Source organism: Ranitomeya variabilis, chromosome 8 (genome assembly GCF_051348905.1).
Source record: "Ranitomeya variabilis isolate aRanVar5 chromosome 8, aRanVar5.hap1, whole genome shotgun sequence".
In the NCBI taxonomy this organism is placed as follows: Eukaryota; Metazoa; Chordata; class Amphibia; order Anura; family Dendrobatidae; genus Ranitomeya; species Ranitomeya variabilis.
This window is the reverse complement of record NC_135239.1, coordinates 70,925,671-70,941,867: the sequence shown is the minus strand read 5'-3', so window position 1 is coordinate 70,941,867 and position 16,197 is coordinate 70,925,671. Positions and strand designations below refer to the sequence as shown.

Sequence of the window (16,197 nt, the reverse complement as noted above, 5' to 3'; positions counted from 1 at the left end):
ACACACATATTTAATGGCTTTATCTTTCCTATATCTGACATGTAACATACTGCAACTTGTGAGAATCTCTCTTCCGTCTTCTCTCTTTGCGCAGACTCTACCGGCATGTTTAGTGAAGTTGCCACAGCTTCAAGAATGGCAATTACACCGCACGGGTCTGACCGCTATTCCCACATTTATCGACAAATTTAATAACCTACTGGTCTTGGACTTATCTCGAAATGTGATAACTAAAATTCCTCCGGAGCTTGGTGAGTTGGTTCTTGTGCCCTCTTCTGTACCCCATATTAATCTGGTAGACAAAAAAAAAAGTGCCATACCCAAATTACATATGTACAGAGTTGTTCTGCCTAAAAACATTGTTTCCTGTCAAAAAGCCATCCAGGTTCCATGAACAATTCCATGCCATGTGCGTGAGCCTGAAAGGGGTATTCTCAAGTCTGAAAGCGATCCGCCATCTGTAGGATAGGGGACAACTTCCCGATCTTTGGGAGGTCTGACTGCTGGCGCCTCCATCAATCATGTGAACCAGAGTTCTGTAGAGCGAGGTGTAAACAGATCGGTGGTCAATCACGTGCACTGCTGCTCCATTTACTTTTCACGGCCGGAGATTGCGGGCAGCTATACTCGGCTGGTCTTCTACTCCCCCATAATAGTAATTGGACAAGTAGTGAGCATGGTCAACCTCCACTCCGTTCATATGGGGCTTTTCTTTGGATTGGCGGGAGCCTCAGCGATCGGACCCCCAATGAACGGAGTCATTCCCTATCCAGTGGATAAGGGATAACTTCCAAACTGGAGTATCCCATGTCTTTCTTATGCCAGGTTCACATTGCGTTAATGGCAATGCGCTGACGGCATCCGTTACATAGCGGCACTAATGCTATGTAACGGATGCTTTAGCGCACCCATTGACTGCAATTATGTAGCGTATTGCTAAGGCATGTCATAATCGGCATGCGTTAGCGATGTGCTGTCATTCTGAGACGGACCCTCGGACGCAGTCTGCATTTCGGCGTCCATCATCGCTAGCGCAGATGGAGCATCTGCGCTAGCGCGATCACATAACGCGATCTTTAATGGCACTGTCTTGAACGGACTGCCCTAACGCAATATGAACCCTGCCTTACCTTGTAAGATATGCCACAATGTAGTCTTGATATTTATTGAAAATGTCTTCTCCTCTTATGTGAGGGCCATAATTATGGGTAGAGACTGATATAATATTGGTCCATGATACCAAATTGTTTTGACCTGTGCATGCGCTAAATCTAATGGTACTTCTGGGTCATCGACTCCATCACTCACTTCTGCAGCATCTGAGTCCTTCACTGAGGTGACATCCGTCTTGCTTACGGCCTACAGAGGTCAGTGATGAAGCCGATGACTGTGAACTTTCATCGAGTCCAGCGCATGGGCAGAAGAACGTTCGTTGTTCAGATCAGACAAGCACTGACCCTAAGCCGCCTGGCGCACACAGGACTGGAGAGGTGACCGGATTGTGTAGGCAATGCCATCTACATCATTCAAAGGGAAAATGACAAAGTGGGGGCAGTTTAAACAGAACACGACTAGCGGCCTGTAGTTAGATGATGCGGTGCCAGAATCATACTAACTGCTTTTACTTTTCTTAAAGATATGCCAGGGTTTGGACAATAATAGATATATTAGAAACTGACATTTTCACAGCCCGTAGCATGGTGGCAATGGTTTAGCTGCTTGAAAATTGGTGAAAGGTTCTTTGTAAGGCTACTTTCACACTAGCGTCGGTACGGGGCGGTCGCGCTGCGTCGGCCCGACGTACAGACGCATACTGTGCAAGCGCCGCACAACGGGTGCAGCGGATGCTGTTTTTCCACGCATCCGCTGCCCCATTGTGAGGTGCGGGGAGGTGGGGGCGGAGTTCCGGCCGCGCATGCGCGGTCGGAAATGGCGGACCGTCGGCACAAAAAAAATGTTACATGTAACGTTTTTTGCTGCCGGCGGTCCGCCACAACACGACGCCACCGTCACACGACGGTTGCGACGTGTGTCAATACGTCGCAATGCATCGCTAATGTTAGTCTATGGGGGAAAAAACGCATCCTGCAGACGACTTTGCAGGATGCGTTTTTTTGCCAAAACGACGCATTGCGACGTATGCAAAAAAAGTTAGTGTGAAAGTAGCCTTAGAGACCTATTTCCTTGTTTGGAACTTGGACTAAGACAATAGGTCACATAAGATGAAGTAATAAATGGACGACCTTTGTGGTCCTTACTAGAGTTGAGTTAATGTTAGGAAACTGTGGCTGAATCCGCCATATTTGTGCCATTTTTGTACCCTATTCATGCCGAATTTATATTTGACGATCTGTTCCGCACATATTCGCTCAACTTAAGTCCTTACACAGAACAGCTAATAAAAGATTTCCACAGAATCCATGTGACGTCAACATTCAAACACCTCCATGTATTGTAACCGATGTAGCTCGAGTAAATCTGTCCGTTATCAACCATCTGGATCTTCAGAAAATATTCATGATATAAAAATGGACTTTGGGGTTCATTCATTTATTGACATTGGGATATCATTGGTAGCAAGAAGCCCAAAATACCCAAATAGTAAACTAGTCCAAATGAGCACTGGAGCGTACGTCTATAGATTGCCGCAAACGACCGTGTCCCAATGTGCATTTTTTTTAATCATTTTTAGGTAGGCTCACCAAACTCCGTGAACTCCTACTTAGTTATAACCGGATCACAGAGGTCCCTGCCGAAATAAGTGGCTGTGAGAATCTAGAAAGATTGGAGCTAGCAGTGAACCAAGATATATCGGGGCTCCCCGCTCAGGTAGGAGAACATGCAGCTCCCTCAGTTCTGCCAACACGTGTCTTAGGCCTCATTCACACATCATGGCCACACAAGGCCCATTCATACAATAAAAACACCTGAGACAAATTAGTGGAAATAATGGCCGTGTCATTTATTTTGAGTTACCATTAAATTCGTAAAACACATTTCCCTTTCTTTTAAACTTAACTCTTGAATCACCGGAAATTTTTAAAACCAATCTAAAGACCAATCCACCCAAAGGGCGATTTTCCTCACGAAATAAATGAACACGACATGGGGATATATAAATAAGGGGAGGGTGGGCGGGATCTTCGGTTTCTTCAGACAAACCGTCGACTGAGGAGTAATTCAAACTGCTGGGCTTTTTATAACCTCATAAAAAGCCCGCCAAACCTCACTCCAACCAATAAAAAGCCGTTATTTCGGCCGCCAAAAACCTAAGAGGAAAACCAGTTTAAACCTGCTCCTGGCTATCTAGCCAGAGGTTACCTCATAAAGAATATTAACCATGAAAATACCAATAAAATGAACATAGCTTTGTTCTCAGGACCTGTGAGGCCATGAGACCCCCCCTATAATTTCAGTATTATGGACGGGGGAGGGCTGACATGGCCACACAAGGCCCATTCATACAATAAAAACACCTGAGACAAATTAGTGGAAATAATGGCCGTGTCATTTATTTTGAGTTACCATTAAATTCGTAAAACACATTTCCCTTTCTTTTAAACTTAACTCTTGAATCACCGGAAATTTGTAAAACCAATCTAAAGACCAATCCACCTAAAGGGCGATTTTCCAAAAGCCAGGGATCATAGTGACCTGGCCCCCCCAAAACAGAACAGCCATTTTTCCACCATTGTCTGCAGGTCCAAGTTAAAAATATCTAAACCTATATCAGAAAGGTGAATTAAATCGTTCTTGTATAATCCGGGCAAAAAACCTTCTAAGTCCTCATGTCTGAAAGAAAATCCGCTAATCATCGGAAGAAACTTAAACATCTCTCTGTTGACCCTTTTTCGTATTTTCTCCAGAAAAGAAAGTTCTTTTTTAACCCAAAGAAGCCTAGGGATGATCTCTGAAAATACAAAACAAGTACAAGGGAAAGATTGTCTAAAGTAAACAAAGTCCGATCTCAAAACGGATAGTAACTCTAAAGTTTTGGTTTTCCCGAGATCATTACCACCTAGGTGAACCACTACTAGATCTGGAGAGGGGAATTTAACAAAACATTTCCTAAGTTCAGAGGCTAAACTAAACCAGGACATGCCTCTTACGCTATGCCATAAGACTTGAACTGTATCGGGGCTGAAACAAAGGTTCTCAGAATAATAACGTTGGTTGGCTCGCTTCTGAGCCCAAAAAATATATGAATGTCCCACGATCCATACAACTTTGGCACCTGAAATGAAATCAAAGTTTAGTTATCATACAGGTCATGCCTAACATACAGTTTGAATCTACCAGATTCCCATCTGCCTAATTGCATAATCTGAGAGTCATGAAGACCAGCTCTTGCTGCTTCAGTTGCTGCACCTATACGAAATGAATGCAACGTGAATTTTAAATGATCCTTCTTCAAAAATCGTAAACACTTTTTAAAAACTGAATTGAACTGAAAAATCGTCGCTGGAAAACCATCCGAATGCACGAATAAAGGACCAGGAATAGGCGGTCGAACTCGAAGCCAATTCCTGGTATTGGCTACTGGGCAAAAGTTTGAATCGTGTTTCGCCTCAATTTTCAATCTAACACCTCTGCCCAACTGATCAGTCTTAGATCTCCTGACAAATAAAAATAAGTGGGATTCAAAAAGGGAGACATCTGAAGCCATAATACCCGACGGAATAGATTTCTTTCCGGAAACTAATTCTCCCACCCGTAAAGCCCCGAAAAACGCTAAAGAAAAGGCTGACGAGAACAAAGCTGACTCAAAGGAGTTAGTACAAACTGAATGGAGGGATAAACAAAGATCGTTCAAAAAGGAAAGGGAAATCGGACATCTGGAGTCAGGCTTGAAACTGGTTCTTTTAAAACCTTTCAAAAATTGTTTGATGGGAAACAAACCTGTCAACGGAGTTTTGCCAAGTAACTTCAGAAAAAACGATACTCCCGCAAGAGATTTTGCGACAGCAGAATATGAAAGTCCTTTGCTACATAGAAACTCTAAAAACCTCAAACCAGATATAGGACTAGAAATACTAAAGTTAAAGTTATTTAAGTTGCAGAAGTTAATCCATTGTTGCCATGCGGCCGAGTAATCGGCCCATGATCGAGCAGACAATGAGTTTTCAATGAAATGAGGAATCAAGTCAGAACTGCTTCCCAAATCTCCTGAGGGCAAGATGTCGGATCCAAGTCTGCAGAAGGAACCTGTTGGCGAAAAATTTGCCATTGTTCATTGCACAGTGAATCTGTGATTAAAGCTAAGTTACTTGTTCCAGCTTTGGCTTTCAACCAAATATTTGACTTCAAACAGAGCAAAACCAATTGTCTCAAAATTTTCATGGCCCACAGATTTTTGGAAGTCAATGTGTTAATACCAAGAATAACACCCTTATTGTTAGACAAGATTAAAATCCTATTGTCCTTCATAAGGTGTCCCCACAAAAAAATGCCAAGAAAAATAGAAAAAAGCTCCAAAACCATAGAATTATTTATTAACTTGTTCTGGGACCAAGAATCGGGCCATTTGTGAGAGAACCAGTGAGAGGAAAATAGGATGCCACAACCAGAAATTGGATTGAAGGAGAAGGCAAAATTCAAAGTGTCAGCAAGGACAAAAGCCGATTGCCAACACGATTTACCATTGTAATCAGATAAAAAAGATCGCCAAACCCTCATGTCTTCCTTAAGGTCTGAAGACACTCTGATATGGGACCCAGGGGAAGAAACACCTATAGTAGAATCATAAAGCCGTCTGGAAAAAATTCTACCCATAGGGATCACACGCAGGGCAAAATTCAATAAGCCCAGAAGAGATTGCATTTCTTTCAATGTGACCTTTTTACTGGACAAGAATTTGTCCAACGCGTTGGACAATTTAACAATTTTTTCCCTTGGGAGTCTGCATTCCATTCTAACCGAATCCAGGGTAATACCCAAAAATTCGATTACATTTGTAGGATGACATGTTTTGTCATGAGCCAATGGAACTCCGAATTTCTCACACATAGAAATGAAGCTATTCAACGTAACTAGGCAGGAGTTAGAGCAAGGAGGACCAACAAAAAGGAAGTCGTCCAGATAATGCAAGATTCCGACGTCTTGAGAACTAATCTCCAAAACCCAGTGCAAAAAACACGAAAAGCTCTCAAAATAAAAACACGATAACGCGAAGCCCATAGGCAAACACTTGTCGAAAAAAAATTGATCTTCGAAATGAAAACCCAAAGAATTAAAGCCAACTGGGTTAACCGGGAGCAACCTAAAAGCGGACTTGATGTCAGATTTTGCCATTAGGCAAAATCTACCATATTTTCTGAGCAAATCAATGGCAAGGTCAAACGACGAATAAGACACAGAACATGCGGCTTTGTCAACTTCGTCGTTTAAAGAAGAACCTAAAGGATACGATAAGTGATGTATCATGCGAAAACTACCAACCTCTTTTTTGGGGACAATACCAAGGGGGGACACCCGAAAATTCGCAAAGGGGGGGCTAGAAAAGGGGCCCGCGATCCTGCCTAAACTCAATTCCTCTAATATCTTCTTCCTCGCCACTTCGTGATGAAGATTCAGAGATGACAAGTTCTTAACTAAAGTACAACCCGGGCCTGCAAATTGAGGAACATCAAAACCAAAACAAAAGCCCTTAAATAAGAGATTACTGATCTCCTGCTTTGGGTATTTGTTTAGCCACCAAAGCATTTCTAGCACTTTCACTGGTGTCTCAGCCCTTAAAAATGGGTCCCTTGGAGGATGGGTGAGCTGCTTGCTTGCGAAAGCACTTGAACAAAGGGTGTGAATTACCGCAATAGGAGCACTCGTGCCGAAATCTGCACGAGTTGCCCCATTTGCATGTTGATTCGTTAAACGCAAAGCATAAACCCTGCCTCGAGAGCCCGGACAGTGGTTGTTTGTTAGCATAATGCCTTTGCGGAAGCATCAAATTGATCCACAATCCCACATCTTTGACACCCCATTTAACGTCCGGGTGTACTGCTAATTTCTGCCTAAAAGCCTCATCATAGTGGAGCCATGCCACGCCACCAAAATTGCGGTAGGCTTCTAAAATGATATCTATGTGCTGGAATAGTTTCGCACATAGATTAGGAAGTTTTTCCCCGAGGACCGATGAATAAATACAAAATGCCTGAATCCAATTGTTAAGTTTTCAATGAGCCGCGTTTAGACTCATCATTCTCGGGTTTAGGGTCCTTATCTGATCTAATTGATAGGTCTTTACGCGGGAGTAAAGAAAATAAATCCACATAGGACTTATTCCATATAAGCTCCTTCACTGAAGAGCTCAAATGAAAACCGAGAGGTGACAGATCACAAGTCAGAGCCTCTTTAAAAATGTTTTGCTGTGTTAGGTTAACCTCTGTAGCAGGGGATGTTTCAGAAGCAACAGGTGTGCTAAAAACATCCCCTAAGGATTCTGCTAGAACACTCTTAATAATGTCCCTAAGCTGATCAGGGTGGACAGACAGGGGTACATCAATTATCTCACCCCTTCTGGATGCGCTGCCTCTGGGTGCTTGTGTTGAAGTGCAGCCAGTGCTCAAGCCTTGTGAAGAAGGCGAGCACCGCTGCAGGAGTCCTGGAGTTGAAGGATTTCCATCGCTGTCTGAGTCCTCCATTTGAATCCTAACGGTCGATGCTGCAGGTTGTAGGCTAAGATCCCGGGATGATACCGCCGTCCTCACCTGACGGACAGATGGCGCTGCAGCGCTTTTACGGCTGCGAGCGGAATTCATCATGGCGGAAACCTGAGGTGACGTTGCCTGTGCCCCTTCGTGCCGGGCCACAGGTTCTCGCGTTGGGCTGCGGGCTTTGCTAGAGGCTGTACGACGTCTCTTCTTACCCGCATCCGCCGCCCGGCTGGAAGGACCTGGCAGCGGAAGTGACGGTGATAACGACCTCCGGGGCGTCCTCTTCCTGGTGCGACTCGGGGTAATCACTGCAGCGGCTGGTTCCTCCTCCGGCGACTGCATCTGAGGGCTCGGCTCCAGAGAAGAGGGAACGGCAACGGGGGCTTTAGGTAAGGACTCAAAAGCTAAACAGCTTCTAAGCCAGTTCTCCCCATCTTCTTTGCCGGCTCTTGACAGAAACTGTTGCATCAGGTTCTCCATCCTCAGATCTTCGGTTTCTTCAGACAAACCGTCGACTGAGGAGGAATTCAAACTGCTGGGCTTTTTATAACCTCATAAAAAGCCCGCCAAACCTCACTCCAACCAATAAAAAGCCGTTATTTCGGCCACCAAAAACCTAAGAGGAAAACCAGTTTAAACCTGCTCCTGGCTATCTAGCCAGAGCTTACCTCATAAAAAATATTAACCATGAAAATACCAATAAAATGAACATAGCTTTGTTCTCAGGACCTGTGAGGCCATGAGACCCCCCCTATAATTTCAGTATTATGGACGGGGGAGGGCTGACAGTATTTTATCAGTATTTCACCCGTGTTTCTATGCCAAATCAGGAGTGTCTCCAAAGCACAGAACAGGTGTCAATGATTCAATTGTAGTTTTTCTATGAAAGTTCCACTCCTGGCTTTATCATACAAAATACTGACGTGTGAATGAGGCCTTATAATAATCCCGTCTCACTGTGTAAAATTGCAGCACACTTCCTGTAGGCCTTAAATGTGAGATTTCTCCCTTCTTCAGCTCCGCAAACTCACCCAGTTGACACATCTGGACCTAAGTATGAATCAGTTTTCGACCATCCCAGAGGTGGTCTTACAGCTCCCTGCACTGGAGTGGCTGGACATCGGTAGCAATAAACTGAAGACGCTACCCAAAGATATAGACAAGTGAGTGCAGAGTGCCACCAGCTAAAAGTGAATCTGTTATCAGGTTTTTGCTACCCAATATGAGAGCATAATGTTGGCAGAGACCCTGATTCCAGATATTCCTGTATAACCCCTCCCACACCACTGCTTGGTATCTTTCTGTGGACACTGTGCATAGGCAGAAAGCTGCTAATCAGTAGTGGGAGCGGCATTATACAGAGCTCATTAATATGGAGAACTACATTGCAGCAGGTTTACTAGTCCTCTAGTGATAATCTCCTGCTGATAAAAACTGATTTTATCAAAACTACAGCAAAAAGTCCAGTAAGTGACATATCGCTGGAATCAGGATCTCGTTATTTACTTATGCTGCAGTGCTCTCATATAAGGTAGTAAAAAACCCGGTGACAGATCACATTCTCTTTAATACTGTCAGGTCGCTGGGTGACATGATGGCAGACTATGGTTGTCTTACTACAGAATGCAGAGTCTACACACCTTATGGCTTCAGCGGAATGAAATCTCACAGCTGCCCGATTCCATCACACGTCTCCAGAACCTCAGCACGCTTGTCTTAAGCAACAATCGGATGAGGGACATCCCAGCTTATCTGCAGAGCTTGCAGAATCTTCGGTAAGGACTCAGGAGTGCCACAAAATGGGAACAATTGAAGGGGTTGAAAAAGTACTAAGACTTCAAATGTAGAAAACCCAAGTGGCACTCACCATCCATAAAATCTTACTTTATTGACGCTCCCTGCTTCCTCCCGTTCATGTTTTATTGCTGTCGCAATAAAGAAAGATTTTATGGATGGTGAGTGCCACTTGGGTTTTCTACATTTGATTAATAAAAGACGTTGTCAAATGCAAAAAAAAAAAGCCTTAAATGTACAAGTTCTGCAACTTACTAATATACTTAATTTCTCAGTGGTCCTCGTCAGGTTTGTACCGGAGAACAGCAATTCCTATGATGGCACAAAACCCCCCCAAAATGGTCTGGCTTCTCATATCATAGGCTGATAAAGGGGGCTGGCTTAGCTACAGAAGTGAGCCAGCACTCTTCACATACTGCTTTGGTGACATGCTAACATAGGAAATGCTGTACTGTTTTAGAACAGGTCCAGAAGTTATAACTGAAGCTCTGAGCACCCGAGAGACATGGAGTATATAACTGAGAAGCGCTGCGGAATATGTTAGCGCTAAATAAAAAGAGATTATTATTATTATAAGTAACTCCGTGCATGTTGTGTTCTTGACTGCAGAGAATACAGATCTGTGGTTATTCAACGTCAAAATGATTGGATCAAAAACTTTAGAGATCTATTAATCACAGTCTTGTACTTACCCTTCAATTTCATCAGATTTCTTTTCCAGTGGAGTTCTCTATCGTAGATTGCCGCATATACAGCGGGTAAATAAGTACTGAACATGTCACTAATTTTGAAGGCAAATAGATTTCTAAAAGTGCTATTGACATGAAATTCTCACCGGATGTCAGTAACAATCCATCCAATCCAGTCAGGAAAGAGAGTAAACCACAGGTGTCCTTAATTAATTTAAGTGTAATAATTAGAAATGACACATGGAAAAGCTATTGAACACAGTTCCTGAAATTTAATACTTTGTACAAAAGCTTTTGTTGGTGGTGACCGCTTCAAGACGCTTCCTGAATGGAGAAAGTAGTCGCAGGCATTGCTCTGGTGAGATTTGGGCCCATTCTCCAACACTCTACAAATCCTGAATGTTCCATGGTCTCCTTCTATGAACTCCGAGCTTTAGTTCCTTACATACATTTTTTATTGGATTCAGCTCAGGTGATTGGCTCAACAATTCTAGCAGCTTTATTTGTATGAAACCAACTGAGAGGTTCCTTGGCTGTATGTATGGGATCATTGTCTTACTGAAATGTTTCCCCCTTATTTCAGCTTCATAATTCTTTAGATACAGATTGAGATAAATTTCTGTGCTGCTGAATCACTAGAATTCCAGAATTATTAGTACATGTGGCTTTATTATTCTACGCGGTTCAGAGTTCAAGACTCCTTCATCAGGTTCCTGTGGTGTTTCCTGATGAAGGAGTCTTGAACTCTGAACCGCGTAGAATAATAAAGCCACATGCACTAATAATTCTGGAATTCTAGTGATTCAGCAGCACAGAAATTTACCACAATCATCCCAATCTGAATCGAACGGCTGGTCCTTCCTGGACTCGTGGATCTGCTGCAGCAAATCGTTTCTATGTTTCAACTCAGCTACATCTGGTGAGTGCAATCCTATGGATTAACCTTTTCAGATAAGACACTATTTGCGCTCTTTCATTCAACAGTTTTCATAGCTTCATCATCCTGGAAGATGGCAGATTTTTTTTTTAAGAATATCTCGGTACATTTGTTCATTCATCCTTCCTTCAATGACATGAAGTTTGCCAGTGCCGTATGCTGAAAAACAGCCCCATGCCATGATGTTCCCACCTCCAAACTTCACTGTTGGTATGGTGTCTTTTGGCCTCCAAACATGGTGTAAGTTATGGCAACCAAAGAGTTAAATTTTGGTCTAATCAGACCAGACTATATCCTCCCAGTATTTCACAGGCTTGTTTAAATTTTGAGTGAACTTTAAATATGCTTTTTGTTCAGTAGCAGAGTCTTGCGTGAGCAGCGTGCATACAGGTCATGGAGGTTGAGTACATTACTTATTGCTTTCATTGAAACAATTGTACCTGCTGATTCCAGGTCTTTCTGTAGTTCTCTGCAGACAGACCTTGGCTGTTGGATAACTCTTCTAATAATTATTTTCACTTCTTGTCTGAAATCTTTCCGGGAGCAACTGGTTGTGGCCAGTTTATGGGGAAATTATGTTCTTTCCACTTCAGGATTATGGCCCCAACAGTATTCACTGGAGCCTTCAGTAGTTTACAAATTATTCTATAACCAATGCCATCAGTATGTTTTGCAACAATAATGTTGCAAAGGTCACGAGATAGCTCACTGGTTTTACCCATCATGACAGGTTTCTTGTGTGGCACCTTGGTAATGAGATGCCTGTAATGACGCTGACTGGTGTCATGGGAAGGCAGCCTAAGGGGGAGCTAGCGGGAGCGCAGGGAGAGGGAGGAATGAGGCACGCAGTGCACACAGGACCTGAACTAGGCAGGTCGCGTGATCACAGCAGAGATGATGGGGGCATAGCTACCGCACAAGAACAGAGGGATTACCAAAAAACGCAGGACACAGAGTACTAAGACAGAGACGTACTCAAAGGACAAGCCGAGAGTCGGGAGCAAGGTACCAAGCGGCAAAAAAGCAGATTGGTCAGAGACAAGCCAAGGGGTCAGAAAGCCAGGACAGACAGAGAAGTACCAAGCAGAAAACAGGGGCAGTAGTCAGGGGGCAAACCGGGTAATACACAGCAAGGCACACACACACAATGATTATAGAAGAATAACCTGGGTCAGCTATCTCAAACCGAGTAGACGAAAGTATAACCAACTCATAACCCAGGAACTACCAGCATTAAATAGCCGCCCCAGAACCAAAGAAAGGCGGACTAATTTAACCCAGACGTGACCAGAAAGGAGCCAGAACCAGCCCATCCAGAGTAATGACAATGCCTTTTTATAGGCCATCAGTTGAACCAGCTGTTATTTTTCAATAAGTCACAGGATTTCTTTCTAATTACTGATAGATTTCAGCTGGTGTCATGACTTTCCATGGCTTCTTGCATCGCTCTTCATTTGTTCAATACTTTTTCCCTGCGTCATTTCTCATTATTACACAAAACTTAATTGATGGACATCTATGGTTTGATTTCTTTGCCTGTGTGGATTGTTATGGACATCTAGTGAAAATGTCATGTCAATAGCACCTTTGTAAATATATTTATTTAGAAAAATAGAAACATGTTCAATACTTATTTCACCCGCTGTAAGAACAAGTCTCCAAATTTAATTTTCTAATATTTGTAAAAACAACAGCTGGTATCACGGTGTTTGCCATATAATTATTCCTGCTGCCAATCTAGTAAAGAAAACGTGTCCCATGATTTATGTGGCCAGGAATTCCAGAAAGTTAGATGATCAAGACAAAGGGGCAGGGCAAATAAATGGTCAAAGAAAATCCAAGGTCGGGCAACAAAGATCTAATACAGGAACACAGAGAACAGAGCAAGCGCACGCCACTTAAAGCTAAGCTACAACTGGCAGTGATTGGAGGCAGAGAGCCAGCTAAGCAGCCAGGTAATTACTCCGAACAGGAAACACATGGAGGAAGCCCCAGCATGCCTCTGCCCTGACTGACCGGCTGAAATGTCACTCGAAACACTGACAGCTCTGCACACCTCAACCTCAGACTGTCCATCACCATACTGACAGCTCAGCATGCCCCTGCCCTAGCTTGGACCGCTGAACCATCACCCACTGCATCCAGACACACCGATAGGCGGAATCGTGACACTGGTATCAGAAGTGATAATGTCCTGTTCACAATATAAATGAATAAGAATCTGTAAACATCACAGCTGAAGCTTGGGTTTAGCGGCAAATGATGGAATGTACAAACAGGGATGACCTGAACAACGGCGCTGGACTTAAACAATAAGTAATGCTTGTTTCTCTATAACAATTTCTACTTTTGCAAAAAAAACGAACCCCCCCCCCCCCCCCCTCCAAACCTTACGAGATAAAGAAATACCCAGACTTGGTAGTATTAATTTTTAATTTTCTATTTTAACAGGTTTGTAAACTTCCGTGATAATCCTCTGGAGCTGAACGTTTCACTACCCCCAAGTGAAGATGAAGAAGAGGAGGAGAGAGAGCAGTTTGGATTGCAGTTCATGCATGCCTATATACAAGAGAGCAGGAATAGTGGGGGGCACAGGTAAGGTAACAGGCCTCAGGGTCAGCGACCATATGAAACTATGTGCCACTGTATCTACACATTATTAAACCAAAGAGAACTTGTGGAAATGTAAAAGATGTTAACATATGTATATTAAATGGGATGTCAAAGAGCCAACACTTTCATAAACCCTGTAGCCGGTGTCACAACTAGTGATGAGCTAATATACTCGTTATTCGAGATTTCCCGAGCATGCTCAGGGGTCCTCCAAATATTTTTTAGTGCTCGGAGCTTTAGTTTTCTTCGCCGCAGCTGAATGATTTACATCTGTTAGCCAGCATAAGTACATGTGGGGGTTGCCTGGTTGCTAGGGAATCCCCACATGTACTTATGCTGGCTAACAGATGTAAATCATTCAGCTGCGGCGAAGAAAACTAAATCTCCGAGCACTAAAAAATACTCGGAGGACCCCTTGGGTGAAAGATCATTAGTTCTGTTAGAAAAGTATCACACAGTTTTTGCTCTTAGATTTTTTCTCAAATTCACAATAAATCTGTGAAAATAAAAATACAAATTTGCTTGTGTGTCACCATTTTTCGAGACCCGTAATATTTTCAATTTTTATTGAATGGGGTTGTGTCGGTGCTTGTTTTATGCGCACTGAGCCGATGTTTTCACAGATACCATTTTGGGATAGATGCGATGTTTCGATCACCTCTTATTGCATTTTTTGCATGCTTTAGTGGCCAAAAAATTCAGGCCTTTATATTTTTTTTTTCTTAATACACCGATTACCGATAGTGTTAATTAGTTTTACACTTTGATAGAGCGGACTTTTACAGATGTAACAATACCACGGGTGGATTTCTTTATTTTTAATAGGGGGAAAAGGTAGGCGATTTGAACTTTTATATTTTTTTTCATATTTTCTAAAAACATTTTATCACCTTTGACTGTGTTTTTTAGTCCCCTTAGGGGACTTGAACCTGTGATCATCTGATCGCTTGTGCTATATTCAGGAACACCACAGTACTGCTGTATAGAGTACAAATCACGGTCTCCTGACATTCACAGGGCAACCATCATGACAGGCACAGGGGTCTTCAACAGATCCCTGGTCGTCATGGCAACCCATTGGGTGAATAGAATAGGTGCATAGAATGGTGCGACCCCTTTCGACACACTGTTAGTGCCGCTGTCATAGACTGACAGCAGCATTTAACAGCATTGGCAGAGCTTCGCTCCACCCGTGGCTGATGGAGGTAGATGATCGCTGAATATCAAAGCCATCATCTGCCAGCAAAGATGCGGACTCAGATCCTGAGCCCGCATCATAGTCATGGAGTTGGCATATGACGTAACTGTACTTTATATGTCGATAATGCTTGATACAGCCCTGATCTTGAGAACAGTGGGGGTCTCAGAGGTTAGACGCCCCCAGCAATCAGTATGGTATCCCCTTTGTTGTGCATAGGGGACAACTTAAAAATTTGGTACAAACCCTTTTAAATACTGGTATTAGTAGTGGAAGTTAGTAATTCTAGAAAAACATTTTGTATTTCAGATAATGAAGATCTGAAGAGAGATGATGGCTCATTATCACGAAGGACAGTTTTTGTGCAATAAACTATTATAGTGGCGGAGCTGTAGACCACGGAGACTTGTTTTACTCCGTCTCCCTTTATAAGCCTGTGCCGATCCCTCAGGAATTTTCAGCATTACATGATTTCATTGGCGCCAAATACTTCAACACTTCCTTTTTGTGTCCGAATTATAGCTGCAGATCATGTTAAAAAAAACAAGACGACAAGACTAATTCATTTTTGGAGAATTCAGGAGTTTAGTTTATGCAGCTGAGGTGCTGCCGTCAATATGACGTTCTCTAATGACACCTCCGGCTCAGTATAATATTCTAAGTTGGCTTCGTATCCCATTTTTTCCAAGTAATCCACACGTCCACGATCTATAAGCAGTTTGCAAAGACGTCCTAAATGCTCTCGCTCCTCAACACAAAGCTGTAACCTGGGAAATAGAGAAGAGAGGAAGCAATTATATAGGATATATGGAGAAGTATAGAAATATGAAGAACGATCACTCTGACACCATCATGTCCTCACCCTTGCACAGGCTCTGCATTACAGCCATTGCTCCTCTGGTCCATGTCATGCTCTTCCATATCCTCAGAGTCTCCTTTCCCACTGGATTTCTCTCCTTGAGATGGATTCCTGGCACCACATGTAGCCCAGCTGGACATTCGTTGGAAAAGGCCAAATTCCCGTTGCCCCAGTCCTAGCTTTTCAAAAAAGTCTCTACCCACATAGTGCTGCCAATCGCAGCGATGGTGGCAGCATAGGGCGATAACAATTCCATGCACATTGCAGTGTCCTGTGGATCCTCCGGTGATGGGCTGCTCCGTGTCCGTCCTGGAACGCTTTGACGGTGGTTCTCCATCTGAATTACTGTGACTGCGAACTAGACATCGAAGAGCCAAATCTGCACCATACAAGAAGAAGACAGAAGAAACTGAGAACAGCAAAGATACAAGCCTTCCATACTGGCACAGCATTGTCTG

General features: G+C 43.2%; 2 protein-coding genes across 3 annotated transcripts in view; one reads left to right on the top strand and one right to left on the bottom strand.

Moving 5' to 3' along the window:
• Positions 1-13,668, top strand: part of LRRC39 (leucine rich repeat containing 39) — a 29,694-nt gene extending 16,026 nt beyond the window's left edge. Inside the window, exons 4-8 of the mRNA XM_077278713.1 lie at positions 95-251; positions 2,693-2,829; positions 8,667-8,812; positions 9,272-9,424; positions 13,521-13,668. Of these exons, the coding sequence (XP_077134828.1) occupies positions 95-251; positions 2,693-2,829; positions 8,667-8,812; positions 9,272-9,424; positions 13,521-13,668 (741 nt within the window). The remainder of the gene's footprint in view (positions 1-94; positions 252-2,692; positions 2,830-8,666; positions 8,813-9,271; positions 9,425-13,520) is intronic.
• A 427-nt stretch (positions 13,669-14,095) lies between these two features.
• The window catches only part of TRMT13 (tRNA methyltransferase 13), a 43,187-nt gene continuing 41,085 nt past the window's right edge, over positions 14,096-16,197 (bottom strand). For both annotated transcript variants that reach the window (XM_077277183.1, XM_077277182.1), the window contains 2 exons: positions 15,743-16,118; positions 14,096-15,647 (listed from right to left, as the gene is read on the bottom strand). In XM_077277183.1, coding sequence (XP_077133298.1) covers positions 15,458-15,647; positions 15,743-16,118 — 566 coding nt within the window. In that variant the 3' untranslated portion in view covers positions 14,096-15,457. The remainder of the gene's footprint in view (positions 15,648-15,742; positions 16,119-16,197) is intronic.